Source organism: Meles meles, chromosome 6 (genome assembly GCF_922984935.1).
Source record: "Meles meles chromosome 6, mMelMel3.1 paternal haplotype, whole genome shotgun sequence".
NCBI classification, from domain to species: Eukaryota; Metazoa; Chordata; class Mammalia; order Carnivora; family Mustelidae; genus Meles; species Meles meles.
In genome coordinates this window covers 31650089-31669043 of record NC_060071.1, presented here as the reverse complement: position 1 = coordinate 31669043, position 18955 = coordinate 31650089, and the positions used below count along the sequence as shown (strand labels likewise).

At 37.4% G+C, this 18955-nt stretch overlaps 1 protein-coding gene across 1 annotated transcript in view; it reads left to right on the top strand.

The window, feature by feature from the left end:
* The window catches only part of ETFA (electron transfer flavoprotein subunit alpha), an 80262-nt gene that overhangs the window by 21357 nt on the left and 39950 nt on the right, over nucleotides 1–18955 (top strand). The window contains exons 5-9 of the mRNA XM_046009093.1: nucleotides 4445–4544; nucleotides 6206–6316; nucleotides 6921–7022; nucleotides 7344–7412; nucleotides 13277–13359. Of these exons, the coding sequence (XP_045865049.1) occupies nucleotides 4445–4544; nucleotides 6206–6316; nucleotides 6921–7022; nucleotides 7344–7412; nucleotides 13277–13359 (465 nt within the window). The remainder of the gene's footprint in view (nucleotides 1–4444; nucleotides 4545–6205; nucleotides 6317–6920; nucleotides 7023–7343; nucleotides 7413–13276; nucleotides 13360–18955) is intronic.

Below are 18955 nucleotides of genomic sequence, written 5' to 3'. Positions count from 1 at the left end.
TGCCTGTACATACATCCTTGTATACATGTATTTACTTAGACTAGAGTTCTAGAAGTGAAATAGTTGGGTCAAAGACTGTGTATGTTTAAAGTTTTGATATGTATTGCTAAATTGCTATCTTAAATGGAAGTCTCAGGTTGCATTCCATGAGTCACATGAGAGGGTGACTTGCCAACACCTGGTATTGTACATTTTAACATTTTTTTCCCCAATCTAATGGGTGAAAAACTATATCCTTTTAAATAGTGCATTTCTTTGATCATGAGATCAAATACCTTTTCATACAGTTACTGGTTTTTATTTCTTCTTTGAATTGTTTCGATTTGACTTTTTTCCTTTTACTGTCATAATTCTGTTGTAATTGATTTTAAAATATAAGTTTGAGGAATAAGATATAATCTCTTAGATCAACTAATTATGTTGAGTGACAATAACAGTGAGCTTCCAAGACCTTGATCTCTTTTTGTGCAAAATGAGTAGTGTTTGTGAATATTTATCTGTGGTGCAGTATTGCTTCTAAACATGAATCACTGCAACCCATCTAGAGAACTTGCAGAAAAACTCATGTAAATTGCTTTTAGTTTGTTTTTAACCTTTAGAATTATCAGTTTGAACTCATTAAAATTTTTCTTTTAAAGTTAACAGAATTTCTAGGTGTAACAATGTAAACACTTGAGTTTAATAAACAATTATCCTTCTATTATTAGGTTGTCACATTATAGACTATCATGAATTTTTAGTTTTTTTATAGAATTTAGTAATTGGTAAGTAAAGTAGTTCCACAGACCTATATGGCCTTAGGCTAGTCATTTTACCTTACTGAAGTCTGTTTTTCTTATATGTAAAATGATGCGGTTTAACCAAGTGATGTCCAAGATCTGCCAAAGAGAGATGTTAAAAAAAGGGGGTGGGTGTCTTCCCTTACTCTGGAGAAGATTAAGTCAGAAGATTAACATCCAACTTCTGTTACAGATGAGCATTGAACTAAAAGATCTTTGTGGACCATTCTATCTCTGAGAGTTTTGATTCAGTGTTAGATGAGTTAAATAAATTTCATGAGTCTTGAGTTTGTGGTGACAGTTCTCCAAAAAGATTATTAAACCCAGATAGGGTGTTTATTGCATCTAAGTAGCTAGATTTTAACAGTCTGACCTTGATTGCTGTGTTGTAACATATGAAAGTTGTTTTTTTAAAGATTTTATTTATTTATTTGAAAGAGTGAATGAGGGAGAGAGAGAGTGAGAGAGAGAGTAAGTGGCGGGGTGGGGGCAACGGAGCAGAGGAGAGGGAGAAGCAGACTCCCTGCTGAGCAGGGAGCCAGATGCGGGGCTCCATCCCAGGACTCCGGGATCATGACCTGAGCCAAAGGGAGACACTTAATCGACTAAGCCACCCAGGCGCCCAGCATATGAAAGTTTTGAGAACAAGGGTCACATAAGAGTAGCTGGTGCTGTAGCCTCTGAATGGGTTTGGAATGAGAAAGAATCCATTAGATGAAGCTAAGCAATCTGCTCTTTAACAGTCCTTTACTAACTGTGGTTTTGAGATAGCACACTTTTATACTGGTATGCTAGAATTTAAAAATCTGTCATCTTTTTATGTATGAACAAACACTCTGACAGTTGTGCCTCTCCTTTGAAACCAATGTGGTCAATCCTGCTTGGAGAGTATAGAGAGAGATCTGTTCACCATTTACCCTCTCAGGACATTTAAATGAAAGCTCATACCTGGAGATACATATGCCTTAAAGCACCATGGTCAGTTTTTTTCAAGATGTGCTAAAATGAGACATGGGATAATGGAAGTACAAAAGATATTAAGTTTCAAGCAATTTAGAAAGTTTAAAACTATAAAAAGACAATCTGCATAACATAATGTTTGTTAGAGAATTTCTTCAGCCAGGTAACAATATTCCAGTGGTATTTCCTGAAGAGTTAAAGAAGGTGATTTAAAAAAAGAGTTACTTAGTGAAGCAGGCTTTAAATGCTATCAAATTTGATTTATTTTGAAAGTAGGTATCCTCTAAACTTTGCATTTACCAAGTTAGAAGTATGTTTGATGGCATTTTAATTGTTTTCCCAAATGCTTTATTTTCTAAGAGATCTTAATTTTTTTCTAACTGCGGTTTTTATAAACTGTGGTAATTTTCAGTAGTTCTGCTGTGGTTGAAAGAGGACTGCTGTATAATATGGTAAAAATAAATAGAAAATTAGAAGATCTTTCCTGTTATAGATACAACATGGGGAAAATTGACTCAGACTGTCAACACTTGTTAGTGTCGGTATATTTAGAACCACTTAGTAGATAGAGGACACAAGAGGAATGGAAGACACAAAACCTCTACGCTAGGGGTGCTTAAGTTTAGTTGAGGGTCATTATAAGTATGTATATTAAAGTTATTTATTTATTTATTTTTTTTAATTTACAGACAGAGATCACAAGTAGGCAGAGAGGCAGGCGGGGGGGGGGGGGGGGGAGCAGGCTCCCCACTGAGCAGAGAGCCCGATAAGGCGCTCAATCCCAAGACCCTGAGATCATGACCTGAGCCGAAGGCAGAGGCTTTAACCCACGGAGCCACCCAGGTGCCCCATATTAAAGTTATTTTAAAACAAACTATGTGTTAGTGCCAATTAAATAGTGGAGTTGTACATGCGTGCAGGAGGATTCAGAATAAAGGAGTAATTAGAAGGTAATCTTGGGAGAATTCTTAGAGGATTTGGGGATGGAATTGAGGAGAGGAACTTAAATACTGTTATAGTGAGAGTTTGCTCTCACTTGGTTTCATGTACCAAGTTCAGGAGCTGCCATGGAATAAGACTATGTAGATAGTAGTATATAATTCAGCTATTTTTGTGATAAAAGCAACGCGGGGTGCCTGGATGGCTCAGTGGGTTAAGCATCTGACTTCAGCTTGGGTCATGAACTCTGAGTCTTGGGATGGAGTTCCAGGTTGGGCTCCCTGCTCAGCTTTGGGTCTGCTTCTCCTTCTCCCTCTGTACCCCCACCCCTGTTTATTGGCACGTGCATTTGCACTCCCTCTCAAATAAATCTTTAAATTTAAAAAAAATGCAACACTTCACTTTTTTATTATGCTTTGATGATGTTATCATCTAAGGAAACCTTTGAGACCAGAAGTATGGATATTCTGTCTTCACTAACTCTTTTTTATAGCCTTAGAGTCCTTGAATTTTAAGCTAAAACTAGGAATTCTCTTTCTGTCATTCGTGAGGTGAAGTAACTGAGACTTGGGGATATTGTGGCTTTCCCATTGATCCCCGCTAGTGAGGGTGCAGTTAGCGCATGTATCTATTTCAGAGATGTTATGTGCACATACAGGGAAAAGCATTTACATTAGTTTTGTTGCTCCTGAACATATTATATAGGCTGTGTCTCACTTTTCTCATTCTTGTTTGCTTTATGGTTATGTAGGATTCCAGTATGTGGATGAGCTATAATTAATAGACCTATCCCCTGTTGATGGATATTTAGGTTAGTTTTGATCTTTTTTAATGCAATACTGAGTTTTTTATTTTTTTTTTATTTTATTTTATTTTTTTATATTTTATTTTTTTTTTAAGATTTTTATTTATTTATTTGACAGAGAGAGATCACAAGTAGGCAGAGAGGCAAGCAGAGAGAGTGAGAGGGAAGCAGGCTCCCTGCTGAGCAGAGAGCCCGATGCGGGACTCGATCCCAGGACCCTGAGATCATGACCTGAGCCGAAGGCAGTGGCCTAAACCACTGAGCCACCCAGGCGCCCCAATACTGAGTTTTTTAAAAGGTGACAATGTCTGCTTTGAAATCTTTTCTTTCATATACATTAAGTAAATATATACATGTATAATCTGTTTTAGTATTTGAGAATTTTATTGCTCTTCTAAATATTTGTCTGTTTCACCTAAATTCAGTAATGCATAGTGGTCACACTTTGTAAGTGATATTCATTAAAGCAAATATCATATCTCATAATATTGAGTTAAGATGGTTTATTACTGTAAAACTCATAGAACTCTTAATGTAGTTATAGGAATGATAGACTCTTACTTAATCTCAAAGACTATCCAAAAAATTATGCTTGAAGTTATAGTATGTCTAACGATGCATGTGAAATATAAAAGATTTGAATTAAAACTTCTACAGAGTATGCGTTTCAAGAATGTTAAGTGTCGGCGGGCGCCTGGGTGGCTCAGTGGGTTAAAGCCTCTGCTTTGGCTCAGGTCATGATCCTGGGGTCCTGGGATCGAGCCCCGCATCGGGCTCTCTGCTTGGCAGGGAGCCTGCTTCCTCCTCTCTCTCTCTCTCTGCCTGCCTCTCTCCCTACTTGTGATCTCTATCTGTCAAATAAATAAAATCTTAAAAAAAAAAAAAAAGAATGCTAAGTGTCGGTAGTTGATAGCCATCCGTCAGTATATATTGTGTAATTCAAAGCTATTTTTGCCTTTAGAACCTTTTGCCCAGGATAGCAGCCAAACTTGATGTTGCCTCAATTTCTGACATCATTGCAATCAAGTCTCCTGACACATTTGTGAGAACTATTTATGCAGGTGAGTAACCAAGGAAAATAATCAACATGTTAACTTTTTGTGAATTTTAAAAGCAGAAATTAATTTGAAGATAGTATTTTAAACAAGTCGTGCTTTAAATGGACCATCTTTTTTTTTTTTTTTTTAAAGATTTTATTTATTTGACAGAGATCACAAGTAGATAGGCAGGCAGAGAGAGAGAGAGAGAGAGGGAAGCAGGCTCCCCGCTGAGCAGAGAGCCCGATGCAGGACTCGATCCCAGGACCCCGAGATCATGATCCAAGCTGAAGGCAGCGGCTTAACCCACTGAGCCACCCAGGCGCCCTAAATGGACCATTTTAAACATGTCTGAGAAAAGTCTTAATCCTAGATTTGCTGCTAGACCATGACATGACATTGTGTTTGATAGATCCAGAGCACAGTTCTTTCCTGCTTGGTTATTCAGTTTACAGAGCAATGAGATTTTTCAAGTCATCAATAAAAATTAGATTCACTATTCAATACATTTCATAAGTGGCACCTGGAGAAGCAAAACTTTTCCATTTAAAAAAAACAGTATTCTTCACTGCTTCTACTCCATTTCCATCTGCATTAAGAAATTCATTTCGGGGCGCCTGTGTGGCTCAGTGGGTTAAAGCCTCTGCCTTCGGCTCAGGTCATGATCCCAGGGTCCTGGGATTGAGCCCCACATCGGGCTCTCTGCTCCGCGGGGAGCCTGCTTCTTTCTCTCTCTCTCTGCCTGCCTCTCTGTCTACTTGTGATTTCTCTCTGTCAAATAAATAAAATATTAAAAAAAAAAAAAAGAAATTCATTTCAGTGTCTCTTTAGTTGATTGTTCTTCTACTAAGCACACTTAGTCTCTAGTGGACCTAGAGAAGGCAGTGGACTCTTTGTTCTTTCTGATTGAAGTTCTGTGTTTCAATTTAATGGTCAGTTCTCAAATTAGATCTTTCATCTTTGGTAGTGTTTGAGGGGAAATATTGGTCAAGTTTAGGTCACTCTTACGTGATTGCTAATCCATAATTTCTTTTAAAATCTTGGAGGATCACACCTCTTGTTCTTTACGCCCTATTATGTTTTCTTTCTTTTTAAAAAAAAGATATTATTTGAGAGAGAGGGAGCACCTGTGCATGCATGAGCAGGGGGAGAGGGAGTGGTGGAGGGAGAAGCAAACTCCCCATGAGCAGGTATCCTGATGTCAGGCTCAATCCCAGGACGCTGAAATCATGACCTGAGCGGAAGGCAGATGCTTAACTGACTTGAGTCACCCAAGTGCCTCTGCCCTAACATGTTGTCATTTATTTTCCTCTCTTAATAAGCCTAGTAGCTGTGTTCCTAAGTTGTTGCAGCCTCATACTCTTGAGTTACTGACTGTGTTTTGGAGAAGAAAGCTTTTGCTTATATTCCTTTTAGAAGAAGTGTGCCTTCTTATTGTGGGTGCCTAACCTATTCCATTTCTTGCTTCCAGGGGGGTCAGCACTTGCCCTGCTTTTAAAAACATCCAAGGTTATACAAATCTCCACTGAGGAATTTCTTCAGTGTTGTGGTACCTTTTCCTATACTTAGTAGAAAACAACTGGTTTATAGTTACTTCTTCCTTGTTTTCATGAAGTAAATTCTGAACCTCAAAGGATTACTTGCCTTTCATCGGTATTTTTAAAAAAATAAATTGTGTATTTCAGGAAATGCTTTATGTACAGTGAAGTGTGATGAGAAAGTGAAGGTATTTTCTGTCCGAGGAACATCTTTTGAAGCGGCAGCAACAAGTGGAGGTAGTGCCAGTTCAGAAAAGGGTGAGTGTTTGTTTGAAATTTGTTTTGTTTCTTGTTTTTCAGTTCAGTGATTATATTAGAATAAGGTATGGCCTCTGTTTAAATTTCTTGAACAGTGTCTGAGAGCTCAGTCTAAATAATATTTCCAAGCTTTCCAAAAAGAAGAAATATTTATAATGTGCCTTTTCATATCATTTTTGGTACTATTATAGTTGCTTTGATAGATCAAAGGGGTGTTGCTTAACTTTTTTCTCACTGTTTCATATTATAATACTTAGGAGACTTGGTGTAATGGAAGAATGTAATTAATAGTAAATGTATAGAGGGTGTTACTCTTTAATAGGTACTATGTTTGAACTTCATAGAGGGTTATTCCAGTTTTATAGATAGACTCAGAGAATTAAATGACTTCTCAAAGGTCATATAGCTAATGAGTTAAAGGCTGGAATCTTATCCCTTCAATTCTTAACAAAAATCTGAGAATGAATTTAGAAGCACAAAAAATTCACAGTAACTAAAAAACTTGAATTTCATGGAATGAATTCTTTATGTGTTTCTTTTAAAAATGCTATTATTAAATTTTAACTCACGGTCATTGTTTTGTTATCTGTATCAATGTGTGCAGCATCAAGTCCTTCCCCAGTGGGGATAGCAGAGTGGCTTGACCAGAAATTAACCAAAAGTGATCGACCAGAGCTAACTGGTGCCAAAGTGGTAGTATCTGGTGGTAAGTGGAATATTATAATTTATTAATTTTAAAAGATGTTATAAACTTAAAATTGATTTTATTAGTATTTATTATAGAGGAGTTCAGATTTTTTTTTTTTCAAATGTAAGAAATAGTAGGTTCCAAGTATTACTCCCATTTTACCAATTAGGAAAATGAAATCATGAGCTTGATAATACAATTTGGGCTCTCAGTTGCACATCTATATCACTGGCACCAGGGGGAGCTTGGTACAAGTCGTCTCTAAAGCTGTATAGAATGGAGTTTATGTTTACTTAATTTGTTTTTTCGGTTTTTTTTTTTCTTGTCATCTTCAATGAGGTCGGGGTTTGAAGAGTGGAGAGAACTTTAAGTTGTTGTATGATTTGGCAGATCAACTACATGCTGCAGGTAAAGGTATTTTCTTTAGTAGAAAAATACTCCCTTTTTGTTGGAAATATTTTTTCTTTATTATTTCATTTATATATAAGTCACTGAAGGCTACAGATTATTTTGCTTTCTCTGGTTTTCAACATTTCTCTCTGAAATGGTTTTTCTTAGTTGCCAAGTAAGTGGTATAGCATTCAGTGTACAGAGGGTCCTTGTACTTTTTTTATTGTTTATGTAACACTCATAAAGATGTGAAATCTTTGTTGTTTTTCCATTTAGTAATTTATGTATGTATTTATTTAAAGATTTTATTATTTATTTGAGAGAGAGTGAGTGAGTGAGTGAGAGAAAGAGGACGAGAGCAGGGTGAGGAGCAGAGGGAGAAGCAGACTGCCTACTGAGCAGGTAGCCTGATGCAGGGCTTGATCCCGGAACCTGATCCTGGGACTTGACTCAGGGATCATGACCTCAGTCGAAGGCAGCCTCTTGACTGACTGAGCCACCCAGGCACCCCTGTTTTTCCATTTAATAAAATCTTTAAATGTCAGCTTCATTGCCTACTTTAGATTTAGGAATGCCCTTGTTTTTCTCGTTCTTGGTAGTCTGATATCAATCTCTCATAAAAATAGAAGTTAATGTTATTTTAAAATTGTAGTTAACCATTTAAAGGAAAGATAGAATGTATTAAAAATGTACTGATGAGACTGGAATGGTTTTTGAAATCAGAAAATTGGAAATATTTTAGTTTTTAATTATAGAACTATTGCATGAATATAATCTTTTTACAGTGGGGCACCTGGGTAACTCTGTTGGTCAAGTGTCCAACTTTTGATTTGGCTCAGGTCATGATCGTCAGATGGAGCCCTGTTTCGGGCTCCATGCTAGGCTGGAGCCTGCTTAAGATACTTGCTCTCCCTTACTCTCCCTTCCCTCCTGCTTAAGATTCTCTCCCACTCCCTCCCCATCTCTTGCTCTCTCTCTCTCAAAAAAAAGTTTCCATTCTTTTCTTCCTTCCCCTTTTTAAGAGTTTTGTGTGTAACTTTCTAGGTTTTTTTTTTATATGATTTTATATTAGCTAATACGTGTACTCATAGAAACAATAATGTTTTTTTCTGAATAAATGCCTTATGTTGACTCTATAATCAGATGGTTTTCTTTGAGGGTGTTTATTTCCTTCATGTATTCTTTAATTGAACAAATATTTATTGAGTGTTTGCCGTATGTCAGGTATTATTTTAGGAGCTGGGAAATAGTAGTGAGCAAAATAAGCAGTCTCTCTCCTTATAGAAGTTACATTTATATTTGAGTGAGACTAGTATTAGTTTTCTGTGGCTACTGTAACAAATTGCTATTAAACTCTGTGGCTTAAAACAACAGAAAATTATTCTCACAGTTCTAGATGCCAGAAGTATGTTGAAATCATGGTGCTGGTAGGACCACACTCTGGTAGCAAATCTGTTCATTTCCAGTTTTTAGAGGCTGCCCCAATATTCCTGGGCATGTGGCTGCATCACTCCAATTTCTGGCTTTGTCTTCAAATCACCTTCTTCTCTGTGTATCTCTGTCACACCTCCCTCTGTATCCCTTTTACAAGGATACATGTGATGATATTTAAGGGGCCGCCTAGATAATTCAGGATAAGCACCCTCTCTTAAGATCCTTTGTATCGGGGCGCCTGGGTGGCTCAGTGGATTAAGCCGCTGCCTTCGGCTCAGGTCATGATCTCAGGGTCCTGGGATCGAGCCCCGCATCGGGCTCTCTGCTCTGCAGGGAGCCTGCTTCCTCCCCTCTCTCTGCCTGCCTCTCTGCCTATTTGAGATCTCTCTCTCTGTCAAATAAATAAATAAAATCTTTAAAAAAAAAAAAAAAGATCCTTTGTATCATATCTTTTGCCATGTTGGTAATACAGGGGATTAGAAAGTGAATATATTTTTGGAGGGGCTATTTTTCTGCCTACCACTAAATTAGCATATTATAGTATGTTAGAGAATAATAAGTGCTATGAAAAGGAGGAGGAGTTTAGAGAGGAAAGATGTCAGTTTTAAGTAAGATGGTCAGAGGAGGCCTTAATAAGGAGACATCTGAACAAAGGTTTTTTTTTGTTGTTGTTTTTGTAAGATTTTATTTATTTGACAGGGAAAGAGATAGTGAGAGAGGGAACACAAGCAGGGGGAGTGGGAGAGGGAGAAGCAGACTTCCTGCTGAACAGGGAGCCCAATGCAGGGCTCCATCCCAGGACCCTGGGATCATGACCTGAACCAGAGGTGGATGCTTAATGACTGCCACCCAGGCATCCCTGAACAAGGGTTTGATAGAAGTGAAGGAGCAAGCCATGAGGAGATCTGAGAAAGAGAATGTTTCAGGTAAAGGGATAGGTAAAGTACAAAGGGTCCAGCTAAGGGAGAAGCATGTCTAGTTTATGTGACAAATCGCAAGGAGGCCAGTGTGGCTGGAATGGAAAGTGCAAAAAGGGAGAGTAGTAAGAGATAAGATTGGGAGTAATAGACCAGTACACATAGGGCATTATGTGCTTTGGTAAAGAGATTCCTTTTTTCTTGATGAAATAGGAAACCATTGAAAGGTTTGAGTAGAAGAGTCACTTGACTGGATACTCTAGCTACAGTTTTGAGCACAGATATGTGTAGGGGAATAAGTGCATTAATAGGGAGATCAGTTAGGAGGCTATTTTAATCATTCAGGTGAGAGATACTGGTGGTTTCGATCAGGTTAGTAGCAGTAGATTTGGGGAGAAATAGTTTTAGGATATATAGTTGAAGGTAAAGAAACTGGGATTTCTTGACAAATTGGATATATATATTATGAGAGAGAGTTTTTCTCTGGCAGTTGGTACGATGAAGTTACCATTAGCTGAGACAGTGAAGACTCACTGGGCACAGTTTCCAGGGAGAGATCAGGAATTCCACTTTGGGCATATTAAGTTTTGAGCTAACAATGAAGAAACCAGTAGAAATGTCAATTAAACTGTTGGTATAGGAATGTGGAGTTCATTGGAGAAGTTTGGGCTGGAGTATAAATTTGGTAATCAGTAGCATTTAGATAGTATTTAAAGCCATGAAACTGGATGATATCACCAGGGGAGTGAGTGTAGATATAAAAGAGGTCCCAGGACTAAGCCCTAGACATTGTAAGATTAAAAGGCAGGGGAGAAGGAGAGAAAGACCAAAAGGACTGGTAGGTAAGGCAACAAAACCAGGACAGAGAGCGCAATGTTTTGGAATCCAAGTGAAGTGTTTTAGTCAGGTATTGTAGTAGGTCAAGAAAAATGAGGACTGAGGGTGACTAATTTAGCCATTTAGAGGTCATTGGTGACAGAGCATTTTTAGTGGAGTAGTGGGGACAAAAACCTGAGTGAAATGGATTTTAAAGAATGATCCAAAATGGTGTTTACATGACTACATTGACTTTATGATAAACCATTGAGCAGTACATGTAATTTGCATGTGTTTCTGTATGTGTGTTATGTTTTAATAAAGTTTTTAGAAATAGATTGGGAGGCTTGGAACTGGAATCAATACAGACAAATCTTTAGAGAGATTTTGCTATAAGGGAAAGCAGAGAAATGAACAGTATTTGGCAGGGGAATATTTTAAAGAAGGAACAAATAATAGCATGCTTCTATGCTGATGGAAATGCTCCAGTTGAGAGGGAAAAATTAATCATGCAGGAGAGGGAGGGGAGATATCTGGAGTGATATCTTAAGTAGGTAAAAAAGTATATAGACACAGCTGTGGGTTGATGGGTATATGTTAGTTGAAGCATATGGAAGTTCGCTTGTGATGATATCAGTTTCTTTTCTTTTTTTTTTTTTTTTTTAAGATTTTATTTATTTATTTGACAGAGAGAGATCACAAGTAGGCAAAGAGGCAGGCAGAGAGAATGAGAGGGAAGCAGGCTCCCTGCCCAGCAGAGAGCCCGATGTGGGACTCGATCCCAGGACCCTGAGATCATGACCTGAGCCGAAGGCAGCAGCTTAAACCACTGAGCCACCCAGGTGCCCCATGATATCAGTTTCTTAAGTGAAATAGGAAACAAGATCATCGGCTGAGAGTGAGGATGGTAAAGATTTTGGATGTTTAATGAGAGAAGAAAAGATACAAAGTTATAGTTTAGGAAGCAGAGAATTCAGGCCTATTTATTTAAAGTAAAACCCTGTGCACACAGCTTAGTGTTGGTGTTTTTCTCCAGTTATGCTGAACTACAGGGGGACAGGTATGGAAAATGTAGAGAGGTTGTTTATCTGTTAACTGTTTATCTGTTAATCTGTTAACTGGAGATGGAGTTTTTTTCAGTTGAGTGTGATCTCCAAGGCAAGGAGATTGAAGGCATATGCAATGAAGTGGTTAGGATCATTGATCATAGAATTTAAGCTAGGTTAAAGAGGAAACAACATAGTGGGAGAGAGGGTCATCCCAGTGAGGTCAGAGGATTGCTGGAGCTAGGTGCGAATGGAGTCAGCTAGAAAGAGGAGGTCACATTGGAGACTGAGATTGTCAAAGGATATTGATAATGGAAAGGTTGGGGATATGACCACGGGTGTGGCTGAGGACCCAGATGATTGGAGAAGAGTTTAAGGAGCCAAGAGGCTAGGTGTTGAGATCTTTCAGAATTAAGACTAATATTGGAGAAAGTGGCAATGGCCCAGAAGGCCATTGAGAAATGAAGGGTAATGGACTTGTGGTTAATAGCCAACACAGCAATAAATGGGTGAAATGATCTGGTGATGTGAGATACAAAGCTGAAGACTTTTAAGGAGGAAGGCGGGAGAACTTTCTGAAGGTGTCAGTGAGGAGTCCTACCTCCAGGACCAGTGGTATGAAGATGGTGGCAGACAGAGCAGCATCTGCTGGAAGGGACTGCAGGGGAATCATTGTCTTCAGGGAGCATCTAGACAAAGGGGAAGATGGGTGTAGATTAGGGAGTATGCAGGGCTTTATGGAGATTAGTTTGTAGATTATGAAGGATAACTCTTGAGTCTGGACCTTGTTGTAGTGACTGAAGTAAGTAAAGGGCAATATGTGACCAGTCCTTACTCAGGTAGTGTCGAGACTGTGTGTGTTAGGAGGTAGTGAGTACTGTCTGTGGCTTCCTTTTATCCTCTCTAGATGAAGATGAAGAAGACCTAAGACTCATTCTTGACCCTTGCTGTGAGAGGGGTGACTTCACTCCAAGTACAGGGCTCCCTTGTTGACATCTGCTGAAGGAGGATGAAAGGCTACTTAACTTTTCATTTTTTTTTTAGATAGGTTAAAACTTAACTTGTGTTATGTGTAACTTGTCTTTATCTGATCACAGATGATATCAAAAGTTGTGAAGTTATTGCATAAAGGGGCATTATATAATGGCGTGCCAAACAGATTATAATGTATGTTTTATGAATGCCTAGATGCCTTTTTGATAAAGCAAGCAGAGGACTTCAGCCAAATTTAAACTTTTAAATCCTTGGGTATAAATAGAAGGCATTTCTTGAAGTTTTGTGAATAAAATGCACTAGTGCTTCCTTTTAGAATTGATCATTGATAAGGGGATTTTTAAACAAGGCCTTTATAAAATAAATTTGTAAGTGCACTTATCAGTGTCTTTTTTTTTTTTAAGATTTTTATTTAATTGACAGAGAGAGAGAGAGAGAGATCACAAGTAGGCAGAGAAGGAGGCAGAGAGGGGGAAACAGGCTCCCTGCTGAGCAGAGAGCCCCATGTAGGGCTCAATCCCAGGACCCTGAGATCATGACCTGAGCCAAAGGCAGAGGTTTACCCCAGTGAGCCACCCAGGCACCCCTCGGTGTCTTTTAATACAGTTATTAGTGAATATCCCAACCAGCTGATGAATAGAGCTTAAAAAACATGACAAATATGTTTCTCTTTTAGTTGGCGCTTCTCGTGCTGCTGTTGATGCTGGCTTTGTTCCCAATGACATGCAAGTTGGACAGACGGGGAAAATAGTAGCACCAGTGAGTATTGCAATAAAATATGCAATGCAAAATTCTGTGGGGATAAAAAGTTTGTGTGTATATCTGTGTATATATATTTATTTGTTGAATAACCATCTCAGATACCGTTCAGTGTTATCTAAGCAGTTAACCATTACAGTGGGGAACATGTCCTTACAAGGTCTGTGGATTTCTTGGTCTTAGTAAAATGCTTAGCAGTTCTTAAATCTGGCATTGTCTCTCAGATTTTTTTTTAAAGTTTTTATTAAATTCCAGTATCTTGGGGTGCCTGGGTGGCTCAGTCGGTTAAGTGACTGACTCTTGATTTCAGCTCAGGCCATGATCTCAGGGTTGTGAGTTCAAGCCCCATGTCAGGCTCTGTGCTGGGCCTGGAGTCTGCTTGATTCTATCTCTCCCTCTCTCTCTGCCATTCCCCACCCTATCTCTCCCTCTCTTTAAAAAAAAAAGAAAAAGAAAAATTCCAGTCTTTTGGATTGTTTTAAAGCAGTGGAGCACTGTCAAATTCACATAAAATCTTTTTTTTTTTTTTAAAGATTTTATTTCTTTATTTGCCAGAGAGAGAGACAGTGAGAGAGGGAACACAAGAGGGAACAAAGGTCGAGAGAGTGAAGCAGGCTTCCCACTGAGCAGGGAGCTGGATGTGGGGCTTGCTTCTAGGACCCTGGGATCATGACCTGAGCCAAAGCCAGACACTTAACAACTGAGCTACCCCAGTGCCACTCACATAAAAATCTTTAAAAAATATACAGATTGCACACTAAATATAAAATTGGTGAAAATAACATTTTATTAGTAAATGGATTTTATAAGTTCACGTTAGCATTTATTTACCATAAAGCCTATTTACTATTAATAAAAACTGTATTAATGAACACAGAATCTTGAAATCAGGAGCTATGAATAATAGTTGTCTCATCCTGTACAACTACCTTCTCTCTCTTATTTTGTCTAGCTGCATGAAATTCAGAAAATTATGATCCATATAGATAAGTGATACTAGAATAATTTTCAGTTAAACCTATCCAAAACTTAGAAGATAAATATTGTGGTTTAAAAAGTTCAGTCATGGGCTGAACTTGGTGGCTCAGTTGTTAAGCATCTGCCTTTGGCTCAGGTCATGATCCTAGGGTCCTGGGATTGAGCCCCACATCGGGCTCCCTGCTCAGGGGGAAGCCTGCTTCTCCGTCTCCCACGTCCTTTGCTTGTCTTCCCTCTCTTGCTTTCTCTCTTTCTGTCAGATAAGTAAATAAAATCTTAAAAAAAAAAAGTCACTAACCATATCTAATGATTATTCACATTACACATTACATGGGTAGACATCTTCAGGCTTGAATTTACAAAAGATCAGTCCCACAGCGTTCCTAATTAATAATACTTCTACAAGAAATTCAGAATGCACTGAGGTGGCAGACAAACTTTTATTTAGTTTGACTGAAAGGCAGCACTTGTTAAGTAGAATATCTGAATGATGGAATGACCAGTGGCATCTTTATCTGTATTGAAAATAAATGTCATACAGTCAGTCACCTTTCTTCAACATTGCCATTATGAATATAGAATTATTTTAGTTGTTTTATAAGGAATTTAAATATATTGAATACTTTAAAAAGACTTTCTTTAACATAAATCATATAATCCCCAGAGATTCAGCTTCATTAACTCTGAGTCAGGCCTGGTCACATATGTACATATGTATTAGTGTGTGTATGCGTGCATGTGTTTAAGCTTTAAAACTTTTCAAACAATCTAGGGGTGCCTGGGTGACTCAGTTTAAATATATGGCTCTTGGTTTTGGTGCAGGATAATCTCAGGGTAGTGAGATGAAGGACCTCATTGTGCTCTGCCCTGAGCATGGAATCATCTTAAGATTCTCTCCCCCTCCCTCTACCCTTCCCTTCTCTGCTCATGCGTGCATGTGTGCTCTTTCTCTCTCCTAGAAGAATCCCCCCAAAACCTTTTTGAAACAATCTCGAGTGTACAGAAAATTTTTGAGTACAGACCAAAAACCTTTATCTTCGTGGGCCGTTTGAAAGTAAGTTGCTGAGATGATACTCCATCATTCCCAGATATGTTATGTAGAACTTTCTCCCATATAACCACCATTAAGCTTTTAAAATCAAGACATTACTGTTGATACATTAATTCCATCTTATCATAAGATCCCATTCAGGTTTTGCCTATTATCCAGTAATGTCCTTTATAGCAAAAAGCTTTAGCTCAGAATCACATGATGCCTGTAGTTGTCATGTATCCTTCCATCTTAAACAATTCCTGTCTTACTGTGACTTTCATGACGTTGGCACTTCTGAAGATTATAGGATAGCCATTTTGAAGAGTAGAATGTCCCTCAAATTGGGTTTGTCTTACTTCCTCACATGTATCTTTGACAAGATTATCACAGAAGTGTTATTTCATCCTATCAGGTGGTACACAATTTCATTTTGTCTTGTTACCAATGATTTTCACTTTGATCTTTTCATAAGGTGAAATCTGTGAAATTTCTCTGCTATACAGTCACTTTTCCCTTTGTAATTAGTAAGTGTTTTATGAAGAGGTACTTTGAAATGATGTGAACATTCCAATTTTCCTTAGACTTTCAATTCATATATTTATATCAGTATGGACTTTTGATTCCCATTTTACCACCAAGTGGGTGAAAATCCATCATCATCATCATCATTGTACAAATTGTCCCACATTTGGCCAGTGAGAACCTCTTAAAGGTGGCTTCTGTGTCTTTTTGACGTGTTCCCATTTTTCTTTGAGTGCTTTCTTACTTTCTAATAGAACACTATGTTCAGGCTCATTTTGTACTTTTCTTGTCTCAGCCCTGGACTCCATCATTCCTCTAAAGAGCCCTGGTTCCTTTTAGTGAACAATAGTAATTAGCAGCCAACAGCTGGATGTTAGCTGCTTTCGTCGCTATTGGGATGTTGTTATTCCCAGGACCTCTCAGTGAAAAAAGCTGGGGAATGTGTGTAGCTATGTGCATGTGTAGGCTCATACACACACATTTACATCTGTATTTCTCTATCAGTCTCTATTCCATATATTATTGAAAACCATAGTTTACTCTGATACTGCCAATTCCAGTCCAAAACAGCAGGATCAATTCTAGTTCTCTCCCTTTCTCCATTTGTAATGCCCTTTTCCTACTGAACAACCTGGACCTTGCCCTGCACAGATGCCCTCCTTGCCCCACTCAGATACCTTGCACTGAACAGTCCTTTCATATAGATACCCTCCCGCTTTGCTTGGACTCTGATACTCCTGTCTGGATAATTTCTTCCCAGAGTACAATTTTACATTCCCACCAACTATGTATTTGGGTTCCAGTTGCTCCTCATTTTTACCAACATTTGGTGTTTTCGCTGTTGAATGGTGAGTATGTAGTGGTGCATTATTGTGGTTTTAATTTGCATTTGCCTGATATCTAATGATGATGAACATTGCTGTGTTTTGGGGATTCACATGTTTTCCTCAAGAAGTGTCTGTTTAATTCTTTGGCCCTTTTTTATTGCTTGTCTTTTTGTTACTGAAATGTCACATATGTGTGTGTGTGTAAAATATGTATATGATTACTTTAATAACATAGTTATATGAGCTTTTTGTCAGATATGTTTTGCACATACTTCTCGCAAGCTAAGCCTTGCCTATTTGTTTTCTTAATGATACAGAGTTGAGGAACTTACCTTCTGTTCCCGTCTTGTTGAGAGTTGTTACCACGAATGGTTTTTGAATTTTGTCAAATATTTTTCTACATTTACTGAAATGATCTGTTTTTTCTCCTTTATTTTGTTAATATGATGAATTACATTGTTTGATTTTTGAATATTAAAGCACTTTGAGTTACTTGATCATGATATCTTGTTAACATTTTGCTGGTTTTGATTGACTGGTATTGTGTTAAGGATTTTGGGGTCTGTCTGGATCAAAATAATCTATAACTTTCTTTAAAAAAATATTTGTTTCATTTTGGTATCAATATTACTCTGGCTTCAGAAAGATGTTCCCTACTACTCTATTTTCTGAGTGGTTTGTGTAGGATTGGTATTTTTGTTTTGTTTTTTGTTTTGTCTTAAATGTGATAAAATTCACCAGTGATGCCATTTTGGCCTGGAGTTTTCTTTGGTGGAGTGTTTCACAGTTAACACAAGTTCTTTAATGGTTTTAGGGCTATTCTAAGTTGTCAAATGTATTGGATAAAGTTGTTTATAATACTGCCCTATTTTCTTTTTTTGTCTATCAGATCTGGAGTGATAGCTCCTCTTTAAATTTCTGCAGTTAATTTGTGTCTTCTCTTTTTTGTTCACTTTCTCTTCATCAGTCTAGTGAAGAGTTTATAAAATTTTTTTAAAAATCTCAGTGACCCAACATTATTATAATGACAGACTTATTGAGATATAATTCATGTACCATACAATTTACCAATTAAATGTTTAATTCAGTGGCTTTTAGTGTATTCACAGTTACACAACCATCATCTCACTTAGTGTTAGAACATTTTCGTTGCCCCCAGAAGACACATACCTGTTTTTTTCCCCAACTCCCCAGGCCAAGGCAATTAACATTCTACTTTCTGTCTATATAGATTTGCCTATTCTGGACATTTCATATTTATAGTTCATAATATTAATAATTATATAATAGGTGGTCTTTTGTGTTTTTTTTTAATTTAGCAAAGTGTTTTCAAGATTTATCCATGTCATAGTATTACTTTTTATTGCTTGAAGTATTCCATTATGTGGGTATACCACATTTTATATATCCATTCATAATTTGATGGACATTTGGATTGTTTTCACTTACTAGCTATTCTGAATAATGCAGATATGAATATTCATTTACAAGTTTTTGTGTGGACATATATTTTAATTTTTCTTGGATATATACCTAGAAGTGGATTTGCTGGATCATATGGTAACTCTTTGATTAGCCTTTAGAGGACCTGCCAAATTGTTTCCCATGGCAGCTACACCAACAGTGAGTCAAATTTTAGCTTTGTTAACTGTTTTCGTTGTGGGTTTTTTTTTTCCTCTTAATTTTCTCCTTTCTCTTTGGATTTACCTTGCTCCTAAGGTAGAACTTCATTTATTTTGTATTGTTTATTTTAAAAAAATTTTTTGACGTTTATTTAAGTAATCTCTTTACCCAGTGTGGGGCTTGAACTCATGACGCTGAGATCAAGAGTTGCATGCTTTTCTGACTGAGTTGGCCAAGCTAGGTATCATTTATTTTTTAATGTAAATACTAAAGGTATAAATTTCTGTCTAAGCACTGCTTTAGCTTACTCCACAAATTTTGATATATTGTATTTTTATCATTTATTTAAAAATTTATAAAATTAGAAATGTTTAATATTTGTGTTTTTTTTCCTAGAGGGCTTTCTGTTACTGATTTATAATTTAATTTTGGAGAGTATCTCTGTAATATTTCAATCTTAAAATTTATCAAGACTCATTTCATGGTGTGGTAAATGCCCTCTCTTGATGAACTTGAAAAGAATGTATTGTGCCATTAGACAGTGCAGGAAAAAAGAGTGAACTTGAAGATATGGTAGTAAAACTCCAAACTGATACACAGGGAAAAAATAAGA